This window comes from Salminus brasiliensis, chromosome 9, assembly GCF_030463535.1.
Source record: "Salminus brasiliensis chromosome 9, fSalBra1.hap2, whole genome shotgun sequence".
In the NCBI taxonomy this organism is placed as follows: domain Eukaryota; kingdom Metazoa; phylum Chordata; class Actinopteri; order Characiformes; family Bryconidae; genus Salminus; species Salminus brasiliensis.
In genome coordinates, this window is record NC_132886.1 from 20,523,104 (window position 1) to 20,537,131 (window position 14,028).

At 39.5% G+C, this 14,028-nt stretch overlaps 1 protein-coding gene across 3 annotated transcripts in view; it reads left to right on the forward strand.

Annotated features, from left to right (window-relative positions):
* frem1a (Fras1 related extracellular matrix 1a) overlaps positions 1-14,028 on the forward strand; it is a 37,541-nt gene that overhangs the window by 16,380 nt on the left and 7,133 nt on the right. The window contains exons 7-27 of one of the 3 annotated variants that reach the window (XM_072687786.1): positions 509-617; positions 708-839; positions 937-1,281; positions 1,391-1,533; positions 2,192-2,388; positions 2,730-2,820; positions 2,903-3,070; positions 3,338-3,546; positions 3,713-3,806; positions 3,922-4,174; positions 4,352-4,555; positions 4,738-4,923; positions 5,121-5,317; positions 5,482-5,704; positions 5,933-6,077; positions 7,149-7,290; positions 8,050-8,245; positions 9,326-9,590; positions 11,719-12,136; positions 12,225-12,426; positions 12,987-13,131. In XM_072687786.1, coding sequence (XP_072543887.1) covers positions 509-617; positions 708-839; positions 937-1,281; positions 1,391-1,533; positions 2,192-2,388; positions 2,730-2,820; positions 2,903-3,070; positions 3,338-3,546; positions 3,713-3,806; positions 3,922-4,174; positions 4,352-4,555; positions 4,738-4,923; positions 5,121-5,317; positions 5,482-5,704; positions 5,933-6,077; positions 7,149-7,290; positions 8,050-8,245; positions 9,326-9,590; positions 11,719-12,136; positions 12,225-12,426; positions 12,987-13,131 — 4,064 coding nt within the window. Of the gene's footprint in view, positions 1-508; positions 618-707; positions 840-936; positions 1,282-1,390; positions 1,534-2,191; positions 2,389-2,729; positions 2,821-2,902; positions 3,071-3,337; positions 3,547-3,712; positions 3,807-3,901; positions 4,175-4,351; positions 4,556-4,737; positions 4,924-5,120; positions 5,318-5,481; positions 5,705-5,932; positions 6,078-7,148; positions 7,291-8,049; positions 8,246-9,325; positions 9,591-11,718; positions 12,137-12,224; positions 12,427-12,986; positions 13,132-14,028 lie in introns of those variants that run through there. The other 2 variants (XM_072687787.1, XM_072687788.1) reach the window with 2 other exon arrangements.

Here is a 14,028-nt window from a genome sequence, read left to right on the forward strand (position 1 = left end):
GTGTCAGACGATAATTACACCAGTTTCTTGAGAAGCACCAAGCCGCCCTGTTTAATTTAACCCAGTTTGCCTCTAGTGAAAAAATACATTCTATTTAATTATATTTAATGTTTAAAATATACTGAGATTTGTTGTAGAGATGTATGTTGTAAATAGCAAACTTATGTCAAGTGACTGTGGAAAATAATGGCTATTATTTTTATAAATACATTACTATGAAACATACATTTAGTTACAAATGAGTTTAATTTAATATACATCTTAAATACTTGATGTTGAAATACACTTTTGCACATTTTTCCAAAGTGTAATAAAACAACTACTACAGCAATTCACTTAAAGCACATCTGAAATGTCACATAAAATTATGTAAGTACTCTGTAATACCAAAGAACAAAAAAATGCTTGTATGTCTGGAAAGCCTGAACTGTCCACATTGGTCTGAATTGTCGATATGACAGTTAATATTGTGTGACTCTAACTGATCCTTTAGCCTTTACTCTGCTAGGTAGAGTTCGAAGTCCATGACTTCTACTTTGAGAAAAGCCAGCCTGTGATGGTACACATGTCAGTCAGGACAGCAGACACCAATGCACCAAGAGTGTCATGGAACATGGGTGGGTATTCTGTCGTGGTTTACCAGAACTTGCTGTAGCTGCAGAGTCTTTGGAATTTTACCTAACAGTTGTAAGCTGGGCTGTCCTTAGGTCTGAGTCTTTTGGAAGGTCAATCGCGACCCATCACATGGGAGCAGCTCCAGATTGTGGATAATGATGATTCAAAGGCTGTAAGAATCATCACTGTGGATGGCTTACAGCACGGGAGACTGACTGTCAGAGGTGTGTGATTATGGTTAGCTCTCATATCAACATCAGGTAATGAAAAGTTTTTTTGTTTATGCTACTTCAGTGGTTCATTTTAATTGGGCAATTTTAGGTGGGAAAGGATTCATGTTTACTATAAGTGACATCAAGGCTGGAGTGGTGTGCTATCATCACGACGACAGCGATACCACCAAAGACTTTGTGATCTTTCGGATCACTGATGGCCGGCACCAGACCAGACACAAATTCCCCATCAACATCCTTCCCAAGGATGACAGTCCACCTTTCCTCATTACCAATATGGTCCTGGAACTGTCTGAGGGACAGACAGCTCTCCTGAGAGGGTCAGTACTGCAAGCCTCAGATATGGACTCCAGTGATGATTACATCATGTTCAACATCACTAGGCCTCCTCAGGCAGGGGAGATCATGAAGATGCCAGGTCCAGGAATCACAGGTGAAAGGGCCTTGTCTCACTTATATATTAACATCTTCTTAGCTCACACCTCCCTTTGATATTTGCTTCTGTTGTTTTATGTCTTGGATCTTTCATGTTTTTCTTGTAGGCTATCCTGTAACACGTTTTCTCCAAAAGGATCTCTTCCATTCAATCATCTACTACAGGCATTTTGGGAATGAAGTATTTGACGACTCCTTTGAAGTGGTGTTGTCTGACTTCCATGATCCACCCAATCTCTCAGACCCTCAGGTATACTGTATTTTGATGTTGATAATATTAAGTTTCACGGTCTCTAGTACGCTTACATTTTATGGACAAAAGTATTGGGACATCTGTTTATTCATTATATCTTCTGAAAACAAGGAAATAAAAATGGTTTATCCTGCCTTTGTTGGAATAACTGTCTCTAGATTTTGAAGCATTGTTGTGAGGAACTGATTGCATTCAGAAACAAGAGCGTTAGTGAGGTCATGATGTTGGATGATCACCACCCCACCTCATTATCATCTCCCCAACTCAACCAAAAAGGATTTGATGGAATACCATTATTCCAGAGAGCACAGTTCCACTGCTTCACAGCTCAATGCTGGGGGGCTTTATACCCCTCTAGCTTTTGCACCCCTTAGGCATGGTGCCACTAGGTTCATACTTTTCTACTCAAGAGAGTCCTGTTCTATTGACAATACTTCTCTACCGGAACTAGACAAGCTGTGTGTGTGTGTGTGTGTGTGTGTGTGTGTGTGTGTGTGTGTGTGTGTGTGTGTCAGCAATGAATGAAACTCAAAGTAGCTGAATGCATTCATTAGAGAGGTGTCCACAAACACTATATGACATATTGTGTAATTATATTTTAACACAGTGTCATAACTTTAGCTCTTTTGCATCTATTATGTTCCAACATTCGCAGATCATTGTGATTCAAATTCAGCCCGTCCCAGATCAGCCACCTAAAGAGGTCCCAGGAGTCTCACGGTACCTAGTAGTTAAAGAAACAGATGTGGTGTACCTGACCAAACAGCAGCTGCACTTTGTTGACCTGGAGTCTCCAGACTGTGAGCTTACCTACACTGTGACCACTCCACCTCTCTACAGTACCACCTATGGGTAGGTGCCCAAACATTCTTGGCTATGATATATTGTGAAATTTCAAATGTATTAGAATATAATATCTGCTTTATCATTGTACACTTAGTTGAGTTTGATGCTTATGTTGCAGATAATAACAACAACACATTGTTAAGAACAGAATTAAGCCTATAAAAATTATACACAATAGATAATACAATATAAATAGTAATATATTATATATATATAAAGATATTTTATAATATTTTTTAACAAATAAAAATTGGATCTTCATGATTGTATAAATACAATTTACACTATTTTGAGGTTTGTCACATACTTTTATTTTAGAAATGTGTTTATATGCTTTTGTTTGTCAGTGGTACTGATGCAGGGAGGCTGTTCCTGGTTGACAGCATCCCAAAATTTGCAAAGGATCCCAATGCCCCTGTGCTCAGACTTTTCACACAGGTAGAATACAGTAGCCATTGTCTTGTCTCACAGGCAGATTTAGGTAAACCTGAACTCTAATGGCACTCTTTCTACAACACAGCATGCTGTCAACTACATGAAGGTGGCCTACATGCCTCCTATCAATGATATAGGCCCTTACCCTCGGCACATTCAGTTTGTCCTGTCTGTGTCAAGCCAGCAAGGAAGGACCACCAACGGAATCTGTTTCAACGTCACAGTGCTGCCAGTAGACAACCAGATCCCAGAGGTATCCCACAGTCACCTGTTCAATGCAAAATGAAAAATTGTTACAGTAATATGGATGAGACACTAATTAAGCTTTTTGGTTACTGCATTTGACTGAACACATAACTGCCAGTGTTCTTAGGGCTTAGCTACTGATATTACAGAACTGTAGAAAATGGATTTACATTGAAGACAAGTGTGGCCTGGCATTTGAATGTTCACTTGCTGTAACCTACAAGGCAGATTAAGTATTGCTTACTAGCTAATCTCTGACTTTGCTGACTCTTAGGTGCACATAAACCAGCTAACAGTGGATGAGGGGGGAGAATGCTGGGTAAGTGTGGACCACTTGCGCCTGACTGATGTGGATTCACTGGAGGATTCTCTGCGAGTGGAGCTAAAGAGAAGGCCCCAGCATGGAGAGGTGTATCTGGATGGCAGCCCTTTGAGTCAAGGCCAGACCTTCAATGTTTGGGACCTGAAAAACCTAAAAGTTAGGTCAGATATGGCAGCATTTTATTCACCATTTCCATCATTGTAATTTAGGATATTTAAACTTTGCAGTTTTCTGTCCTCATGTGCTCACACATTCTGCCTAAAACATACTGTAGTACAGTAACTGTAGTCTTCAGTATGATGATGCAATGTGCATTTTCCTCCACAGATATCACCACGATAGTTCAGAGTCAGATCAGGATGACATTGAATGCATAGCAACAGATGGAGTGAATTCGGTTGACTTTGTCTTGCCTGTTAAGGTAACAAAATTCACAGAAATGTCACATTTCCATTTTACGTTCAGATATTTTGCTGTTTTGATGAAACAAGTACTAAAAATCTCTCTGAATGGAAGGAATGTCCATTTTTTGACAGATCACCCTGGTGAATGATGAAGTGCCAGTGCTAGTGCCAGATCTGAAGCCTCTTCTGGAATGTGCAGAGGGACAGGACGTTGTGATCACCACAGAGTATATCTATGCAACAGATGCTGATAGTGATGACAGCAGGCTGACCTACATGATTGCCCGTCAACCTTATTATGGTGTAGTGCTAAGAAATGGCATTGTAGTGGACAGGTTTGTTCAAGAAGACATAAAAGCTAGGATCATCACCTACAAACACACAGGTACTAAGGACTAGGATTACAATGGATTAAACAATTGCATTTGCCCATTGACCTCTAGGCCTGATCTGCTTATTTGTGAATCTGTGTGTTTGTCATTGTTTTTGGGGTGTCAGCTGTTTCAGTATTGAAGACAGGGGTAAACGTACTGATATAAATGAGTATGTCCTTGTTTCCAAGGAGAGGAGATTGGATTGCTCCCTCATCATGACACCATCACATTCGTAGTCTCCGATGGACAGTCAGATCTAGGTCCTTCTTGCTGCTATGAGAGGACTCAAGGGTTTAATGGACCAGCACCTCGCCTGGAGGACTCCCTGCCAGTCTATGACCTCAACATTACTGTTTATCCCGTGGACAACCAACCGCCATCTATTACTATTGGTAACCTTAATTCTCTTTTATATTAAAAACTAATTTTATATTAAAAACTAATTCTAGTTTTAGTTATTTGATGATAAGCTTTCTTTCATTTGAATGTGAATTAATTACAGTTAAACTGTGACAAATAGCACTTATATACAAAAACAGTGCTAGACAGACTGGAATTCTATCTCTCTCCTCAGGTGCAGTGTTTGGGGTGGATGAAGGTGGTTCTGCTGCTATCTCTGTGACTCATTTAAGAGTTTCTGACAAGGACACTCTTCTGGAGGACCTTCAGCTCATTCTGATGTCCCCACCACAGTTTGGCTATATTGAGAACATCCTGCCCACCCCAGGGTTTGAGAAGAGCAACATGGGCATCAGTATTGGTCAGTGCTCTGAATGCATTGTTATCCAATGACTGAACTGTTTCTTAAATCTAAGCTGCTTGATGTTCATTTCTGAGGTGTTCAGTTCAATAAAGGAATTGTATGATCAATTATGTGAGATTTCCATAAAATGAAATACAATATGTGGAGTGCAACACCTGCCAACATTTTTGGCTTTCACATGTTCTCTCTCTCAGCCTCTTTCACCTATAGGGATGTGCTGAATGGACACATAAACTATGTGCAGTCTAGACACCAAAGGATTGAACCCACTGCTGACCAGTTCATGCTGTGTGTCTCTGATGGCAAACTGCAGTCTTCTGCAATGCCCTTCTACATCATCATCAATCCAACTAATGACGAAACTCCAGACTTCTTAGCCAGGAACTTTACTGTGAGTAAAGATTTGATTGATCTTCTGCTACTTTTTATTTGAAATGTCCTTTACTGGTAAAAGCACCTCAACAAGATGGACAGATCTTTAAAGATGGTAAGCAGGGTGTATGTGTCGGTCCTCATGATGTTATGTTCCAGTGAACATGAAGGTATGTTTCACAGGTTCGTGAGGGAGATATGAAAGAGTTGGATCCTTCCATTATTAATGCAGTGGATCTGGATGTTCCCAGAGATCGTTTAACCTTCAGCATTGTTCAGCAGCCCCGGCATGGCACTATCATGGGCAGGCTGCATGGTAACGAAGTGGCCTATTATAAAAGATCTGCCCAAAAGCTTGGAACTGAGGTCCATGTGCAAGATTTCACCATGGAAGAGCTCAGAAATGGTACTGATTTATGCCTCTTATTGTGAACATGCCAATATTTTATTACTGCATTATTTTATCTTGCAATCATTTGTAATCAATGGTGTATAAATATTATCTATTCACAGCTTTTTCTATAATGCGTCCCATGGTGTAACTTGTAAATTAGAGTATTTATAGTAATTTTAATAATTATAGTATTTATTCATTTCGGGTCTTAAGAAAAATGTTTACGCTTTGACTCCTCAGGTATGGCTCTGATGTATATGCATGATGATTCAGAGAGTGAGCTGGATGGCTTCATTATTCAGCTCTCTGATGGGAAGCACCAGCTCCAGAGACATATGTTGGTAAAAGTGCTGCGTGTCAATGACGAGGAGCCACACATCATTCGGTATTATTTCTCTTCCTTTACATTTTACTGGTGCCGATGAATATGAATAGAGCATGGTAGCACATTATGATGATAAGTAAAGCAATAAGCCACAATATGCTTAAGAATTGTTTGGTACAACAAAATAATTATAAAAAAGTAAATATACCAGTGTTTAATGAAGTATGCATTATACATTATCCTAAAGCAACAGTATGTAGCATTTTGACATTAAAATAACTGCTTCATAATCTGGAGACCAGCCAATGGCTGAAATATGAATGGGATTTCACATAATGCTCAACATGGCATTTGTTTACGGATAAAGTCCCACCTGTCAGCGCAAAGAGATAATCAGCTTGCTGGTTATGCTGCAAGTGGAAGAGGGTCAACATACTAGTAGGGAAAGCCTCCCTGAATGTGGAGATCTGTGCAGGAGTGCAGTAGCCTGGACAAGCTCATTATTCATCCGAATGCTACAAACTATTTAGAAGGGTTTGGTCAGATTTTTTAAAACGGTAATCTGACCTCCAGTTTCCAGTATTTTGGTCTCTCCCCATTTAGAGAGATGGGAGCCTGTCTTGTGTGATTGGAAATAATTGCCCGGCAGCATTGCAAAGATGGTCATAAAGATGGCGTAAACAGACTTGCCTATAAGGACTTTGGTAATGCTAATGGTAAAGAGTCATATTTTTGTTAAATACAGTAATATTACTCTGCCACCTTGGTCACATGCTTCTTTCACTTTCAGTGATGGTTCTGTATCTCTGAGTTCACAAGCAAGAAATGCTAATGTTTTTTCATAGAGTTGCTTCAATAATTCATTCTTCCAAATCAAGCATAAGCCCAAGAGTGGGCTGCCAAAGAGATTAATGACTACGTATACTGATACTTTGGTTACATAAAGATAAAGTAACTTAGCTTTTTAGAATAAGAATACAGCGGAGTTGTATGAGCTTTCATGTCCACAAGTGTGTATTTTACTACAACTTCAAAATCAGCCCATCAGATTTCAGGGCCGGAGCTATTTAATATAAAGTCAAGGACCTGTGTTGATGCCTGTGTGTGTATGTGTGTGTTTGTGTGCTGCAGAAACGCTGGGATTGAGGTAGAAGCAGGAGAATCTAGGCTCATTTCCAGTGCTGTCCTCAGTGCTCATGACAATGACACTCCTTCCTCTGACATTATCTACGTGTTTGAGAGTATTCCCACTCATGGAGTGCTTCAGATCAAGGTCAGTGCATGAAACATGGTTAATGAGTTATCAAAATAGATTTTTACAAGACTCCAGTGGCGACCACAGAGCTACCAATTAGTATAATGAACTACACAACCACTACATTACAAACCACAATTACAGATGTCACATAACCTGTCCACGTGAGATGCCAGTGAGTGTAGACTATATGTTCAAATGTTTGTGGACACCCTTTCTAATGAATGCATTCAGCTATATTTAAGGTTGCACACATTGCTGCTACAGATGTGCAAATGCACACCCACAGTTTAGTACACAGTCTAGTCCCTGTAAAGAAGTATTGCTAATAGAATAGGACTCTCTGGAGCAAATAAACCTATTGGAACCATGCCTAATGCCAGGTGTGAGCTAGAAGGGTATAAAACATTGAGCTGTGGAGCAGTTGCATTATATTCTCTGGAATGATGGTTAGTGCTCCATCCAATACTTCTGGGATGAGTTGAGGAGTTGAGGATGAGGTGAGGTAGTGATCATCCAATATCCTCACAACCTCACAAATGATCTTGTTACTGAATACAGTTAAATACAATTACAGAAATGCTCCAGAATCTAGTAGAAAGCATTTCCTGGACATTAGAGAGAGTTATTCCAAACTAACAAAAGCAGGATAAACTCTTTTTAAAAACCCTTGATTTTAAAAGGAACAATAAATGAACAGGTGTCCCAGTACTTTTGTCCATATAGGGAATGTTACTCTATTTTACAACCATACAAACAGCTCTCATGACTTTGCAGGCAGGCCTGGACTGGGTGGATGTATCAGCAGGAATGAACTGCTCCCAAGAGGATCTGGATATGAACCTGCTGCGATATGTGCACACCGCTCAGCCTGGATTTCACACACAGGACCTGTTCATCTTCCGACTACAGGATGGCAGGAACCGTTCCCCTGCACAACACTTCCACATCTCACTAAAGGAACTGGGAAAAGGTAATCATGAACAGATTCTGATCTAAGGAAGACATCATAGCATGCACACAACAGCTATAAACTAGTTGACTGGTTGATATCAGATTTAGAGGATGCGCGAAAGGAATAATGAAGGAATTGTCAGAAGTAGCTTTAAGATCTAGTCAGTGCTTGTGACTAAGAAGGTTAGGCGGGGAAGGGCAGTGTGTGTTTTAAGGGATATATAGAATGGTGGGAGAAATAGAGTGCTTGGTGCGTATGCTGTTGGTATAGTGGGATTGAGGTTGTCAGTAAATCCCATGTGAAATCCCATGAAGTGAGCTTGAAGGGGAGTGGATCTGGGATGCCAGACTTCACTGTTGAGCCTTCCGGAGGTGTTGTGGGCGTAATTCAGTAAAACACTGGGGAAGCGAGTTGCCTACCTGATAATTCCTGTGAAGAGCTTGCAATGTAGTTGGTGATTAGTGTATGGGTGAAGGGAAGGTTAAGTGTAATGTAGATGTTAGGTGTAGGATCTTGTCATTTACCATTGGAAGTGTTGATGAATGGATCATAAATGGCCACAGCAACCTTAATTGTTAGGTGTACAGGAAGTCGACCATTTTACATAACCTGGGAGAATATATATATATATATATATATATATATATATATATATATATATATATATACACTTACAAACACACACACACACACATCTACTGATTTGCTCATACTGCATTTGATTGTGGACGGCAAGAGGGAAGCAGGACTGCACGATGGGAGCACTGCAACTTCTCAGTTATAGATTTGTTTTTATACATTCTCTACTACTCTGAAGACAAAACAATGCATTTTAAGACCAGTTCACTACATTTTTCACTACACTTTATTCTTAAAGGTCACAGTTTTCACAAAGATTCTGATATCTGTGTTTTCTTATTTGAGACTTTTTCAATTTACAAGAAAATTGAGATCCATTATTATACTTGTCTTGTCTTGTTAGGAATGGTAGCATGTGTATTTGGATCTGGTGCATCAGCATTTTCTCACATCAGTGTTGATTGCAGGTAAAATCGCCAGAACTTTATATCTTGTGTCAAACATTTGTTTGTTCTACAGGTGACATAGCATTGTTTGTAAAGCCAGTGCGAGCTAGCCGTGGAGAACATGCTGTGATCACCACTGACGTCTTACTGGCTGTGGATGGTGCTGACAAGCCAGAAGAGCTGCTGTATGTCATCACAGTGCCTCCAGCGCATGGCCATATGGAGTACATCAAACACACAGGCATTCCCATCGACTCTTTCAGCCAGCTTGATGTGGCAGCTAATCTGGTGTGCTACGTCCATGACAACAGAGCTACTTCACCCAGAGAGACACTACAGTAAGCAGACCATGGTTGTTCTTCCTTGATGCAGTGACTGTGTAATTTGTTTAATTACAGTAAACCTCTCTTTGTATTAGTCTTAGGGTAGCTGAGATTACATTTAAGGAAATTAGGTTATGGCTTCTTCAATTATTTATTTACTTGGAAGAAATAAATGTCAGAATCAGTTCTTAAAATATATATTTTTTAAATAGTCATACGTTCGGTTTATTGTACCTAAAATACAAAGAAACTCTCTGCCCATTAAATTGAAATTACAAGCAGTGTTTCAGCCTGGACTGTAATTTTTAAAGCAGACATTTCCATTCAAACAGAGACAAAAACGCTTACATGAGCATGCGAGCCCTGCATGGGGCGATAGTACCTGATAAAGAGAGACATGTGGGTTTAATCCCAAATTGCACACTACTCCCTGTATAGACAAGACAACCATATTTACCATTTGTGTACGGATACAGATGGAATTTACACATACACACCAGTGAAACACACACAGCGGACAGTGAGCACACATGCCCAGAGCCATGGGCAGCCATTGCTGTGGCGTTTATTCATATGCTGAAATCTGAAGAGCTCTCCGCACTCGCTCTGTAGTTATATGATTTATGTACTTCACTGTATAGGGAGCAAGGAGGTGTTTAAGATCCAGCCAGAAACATGCATGCACAGTGACATATCAGTTTTCCCCGTCCACACGACAACACCGAAAGCAGAACTTTCACCTTGGAGAGCATTTTTAAAAAGCTTTACATTTTCAGTGATCAAAAATGGCCAAAGTGCAGACAAAAACCTGCAATTTTAACATTTCAGGATACATGTGGAAGGGGCCTTAGAGGCACAATAGCAATGTTGTCAAACTATTTGTTTACTGAAAAACATTTGACCTCGTAACCCATGTTAAAAGCACCCGGTTCTGGATACAGCCTAACTTTTTAACAAATTTTTATCCTCTGTGTATCCTGGCTGTCCCTGCAGGAAAACACTATGACCGTAGGCACTGACCCATTGGCTTAGACTCACGTTTGTTCATCAGTTAGTGATGTCAGCAGAAAAAAACATTATGATAAAAAGTATGAAAGTTTTTGCATATGAATGAGTATTTTCATTACACCCCTGATTACGTTTTTATTTTAAAATCAGTCCAATCAGGCATTTCAGTCCTGTTTCTGTTGTCCCACAATTCTCAGGATCCTGGCCTTGTCTTATTGAAGTATGACAGCAAACCCAGGCTAAAACACAACCAGTCTCTCTTAGCTGAAATGATAAACATTATAAACCGGCAATCTTTTCTCACTTCTTCAGTGTTACAAAAATAAAAATAACAGTAAAATAACAGAAATACTTTCTTCACTACCTGAGATCACAGCAGAACAAATACACAACTGCTATGAAAAGCTATGTTACTCTACGTTACACTACATTTTGCAGGAACAAACGGATTTCTCTCTTTAGAGAAGGGAACGGTGTTTCTTTGATGTCCCAAACTTTCTGTTTTTAGAAACTATTGGAAATGTAGCTAGTATCAAAAAGCAGCATGTTTTTAAGGGATTGGAACTGTTAATGTAAAAACTCTTTATGACACATTATTGGTACATTCATTCACACAAATGTCAGAAACTGAAATGTAGGATATGGCATTGTATTGTGATTTTATGCATTGTGGTATTTTGGCTTAATAATTTCAAAACCTCTCCCCATAGCAACCCAGTACTATCCAACATCTGTTTTAGTCAATCTGTCCTTCAAGACAAGACAATATTCCCATATTCACCATTTGTGTTGGACACAGATGGAATTTGGCCTCCGCCTGTAACCCATCCGTGCAGTGAACACACACACATACACACTAGTGATGGAATTGACTGAAGAGGAACCAAATCATCAGTATTAATAACAATGCAACAAGAAATTAATACCTTTCACTGTATGCTCACTTATATATTTGTACTGTTATATTTGTCTGTATTTGCAAACAAAAACACACACTTACAGGTCTAAACTATTTTCTCAGGGGGCCTAAGTCTGCAAATACTGCATATTGTTTTTCTTTTTGGAACATTGCATACATCTCGCTTAACCTCCTTGAACTCTTTCCAACATCTTGTCATTTCTAAACTGTTTCTAGGTTTGTCATCAGCAACGGAAAATCCACTCGCAACGGTACTCTGGAGATTTTGGTGGAGATGACAGACAGGGTTCTGCCTACACTAGAGCAGAAAACTGGTCTACGGATTCCTCAGGGGTCCACCATCACCATAACCCCTGATAACCTTCAGCTAACAGACCCAGACACCCCTCCACATTCCCTGATTTTCAGGCTGGTCCAGCCACCGCAGTACGGTCGACTGATTGTAAAAGGAGTCCCAAAAACAGCTGGAAGTAACTTTACTCAGCAGAACGTTCAGCATCTGGATGTTGCATACAGGCATTCTGGTGGAGCTTCTCAGATTGACCGCTTTATATTCACTGCTGCTGACAGCACTGATAGAGGCTTTCTGGTGGACGGGAAGGTGCAGACGGAACCAGCCTTCTTTACCATACAGGTGCTTAATTTCTTTTTTTATTGTGGAGTTCCATATTGTATGTACCACACTGTGGTTAACCATTTATGCTGTATGTGTGTGTGTTCAGATTGAAGCATTAGATAGCTCTGCCCCCAGAGTAACGGTGTTAGAGACTCTGTGGAAGGTGGAGCTTCTGAAAGATGGCCGTTATGGAATCTACATCTCATCAAGAGAGTTAAGGGCTCAGGACGCAAACTCTGCAGATGAGGACCTCATCTTCCACATACTTAGAGTTCCCTACTTTGGTTACTTGGAGAATGCCACCAATGGTAAAAGATTCATTTATTATTTTTTAAAATTACTTTTAACCTCTGAAATGTAAAAAGGAGCCATTCAAGATGTTCTGAATTGTTAAATGTAATGCTGATAAAAGTGGTATATCCAAATTCCTATTTCTTTACAACACCCTACATGTACTTTTCCCCTGCAAGCATTAAAAATGATTGCAACAGTGTCTCAAGCATGGGTTATAATTATTATACATGGGCATATTAAGGATAGTCATGATTTGATATCTTAGCTTTTAGAGGCTTTCAGTTCTTCAGTTGTCTGGTTTCCACCACAGTGAACAGATCTGACTTGGTAGGTTTCTTTTATAAAGGCATATATCATGACAAAACACTCTGAATAACTTTACTTTTTTTTAACATACTTTAACTAGGTAATAACATTTAGTGACTCGTATAAACGAAACACATCAACATTTTAGTGCTATGAGAAAGAAATGATCAGTTCCACCTCCATGATGAGACTCCATGCTGTGTACAAGTGTGTGATAAAATGTGTATGGTGTGTTTAATGAATCATGAATCATTCACTTTGTGTGCAGGAGAGTTTGTGAGTCAGCGGTTCACTCAGAGGGATCTAAGCAGGAGGAATATTCTCTATATAATAAACTCTGCTTTGGAGGCTCTGACTGACAGTCTGGAGTTTGCAGTCTCTGACCCGCTGGGCAACACTGGACCATCTCACAAGTAAATGCTGTTTAGAGACTCGTGCAAAAGCTGATTAATGCACCATATGCTCACTTAAAGCTGGAGAAGTGAAACAGGCAAACATGCATTTATTCATTTTTAAATGAGGATCATGAAAGAGCAGTTATCCTCACATAATCCGTCAATCAAAACATGTCTGATGTCTAAGGTTTGCTGTTAAGTTTCACAGTAGGCCCAAGAGTAAAGTAGGTGCAAGAGGACATACCTAAATCACTTTCCCCAAACCACATTTTCATATGCAGTAGACCTGCTTATGTAGTTTGACTATTAAACCAGTGTGTCTCAACCCTGGTCCTGGAGGCACCCTGCCCTGCACATTTTAATGAACTGCTTGCTTTAACACAGAAAAGTAATCCTAGACTAAAAGACAGTGCATAGTAGCAATCCTCTCTTTCAGCCATCTTAACATTTAAAGAGCCGACTCTTCCCCAATTGGTCAGTGATTCATGGGATACACCTGAGCACGTAGAGCAAAAGAAGGATAGACAGGATATACAAATGCAAAATCTAAATGCCTGTGCCCAACACGCCCCTCCAACGAGTGTGTCTCTAGCCTGTTAATGCAGAGTGTATCATATTTGATAGACATTTGAGTTTTTGAGACCTCATGAAATGAAATGAATTAATGTTAGCCATAAATTATTAATAAATAATGTATAAAGAACAGCAATGAAATATAATATAATCAATCAATATAAGCAACTACATAAATAATCAAATAAAATCAGATACATGTGGTCCTTGGTGGATTATCCGTGCCCTATAGCAACCAGTTTGAAAGTGAATTGAAAGTGAATTATTTATTGAGTATTGAGTACATAGGGTTAAAGCATTTTAGGTTCTATATTTTTAGCTTGTTTACTGTGAGCAATAAAT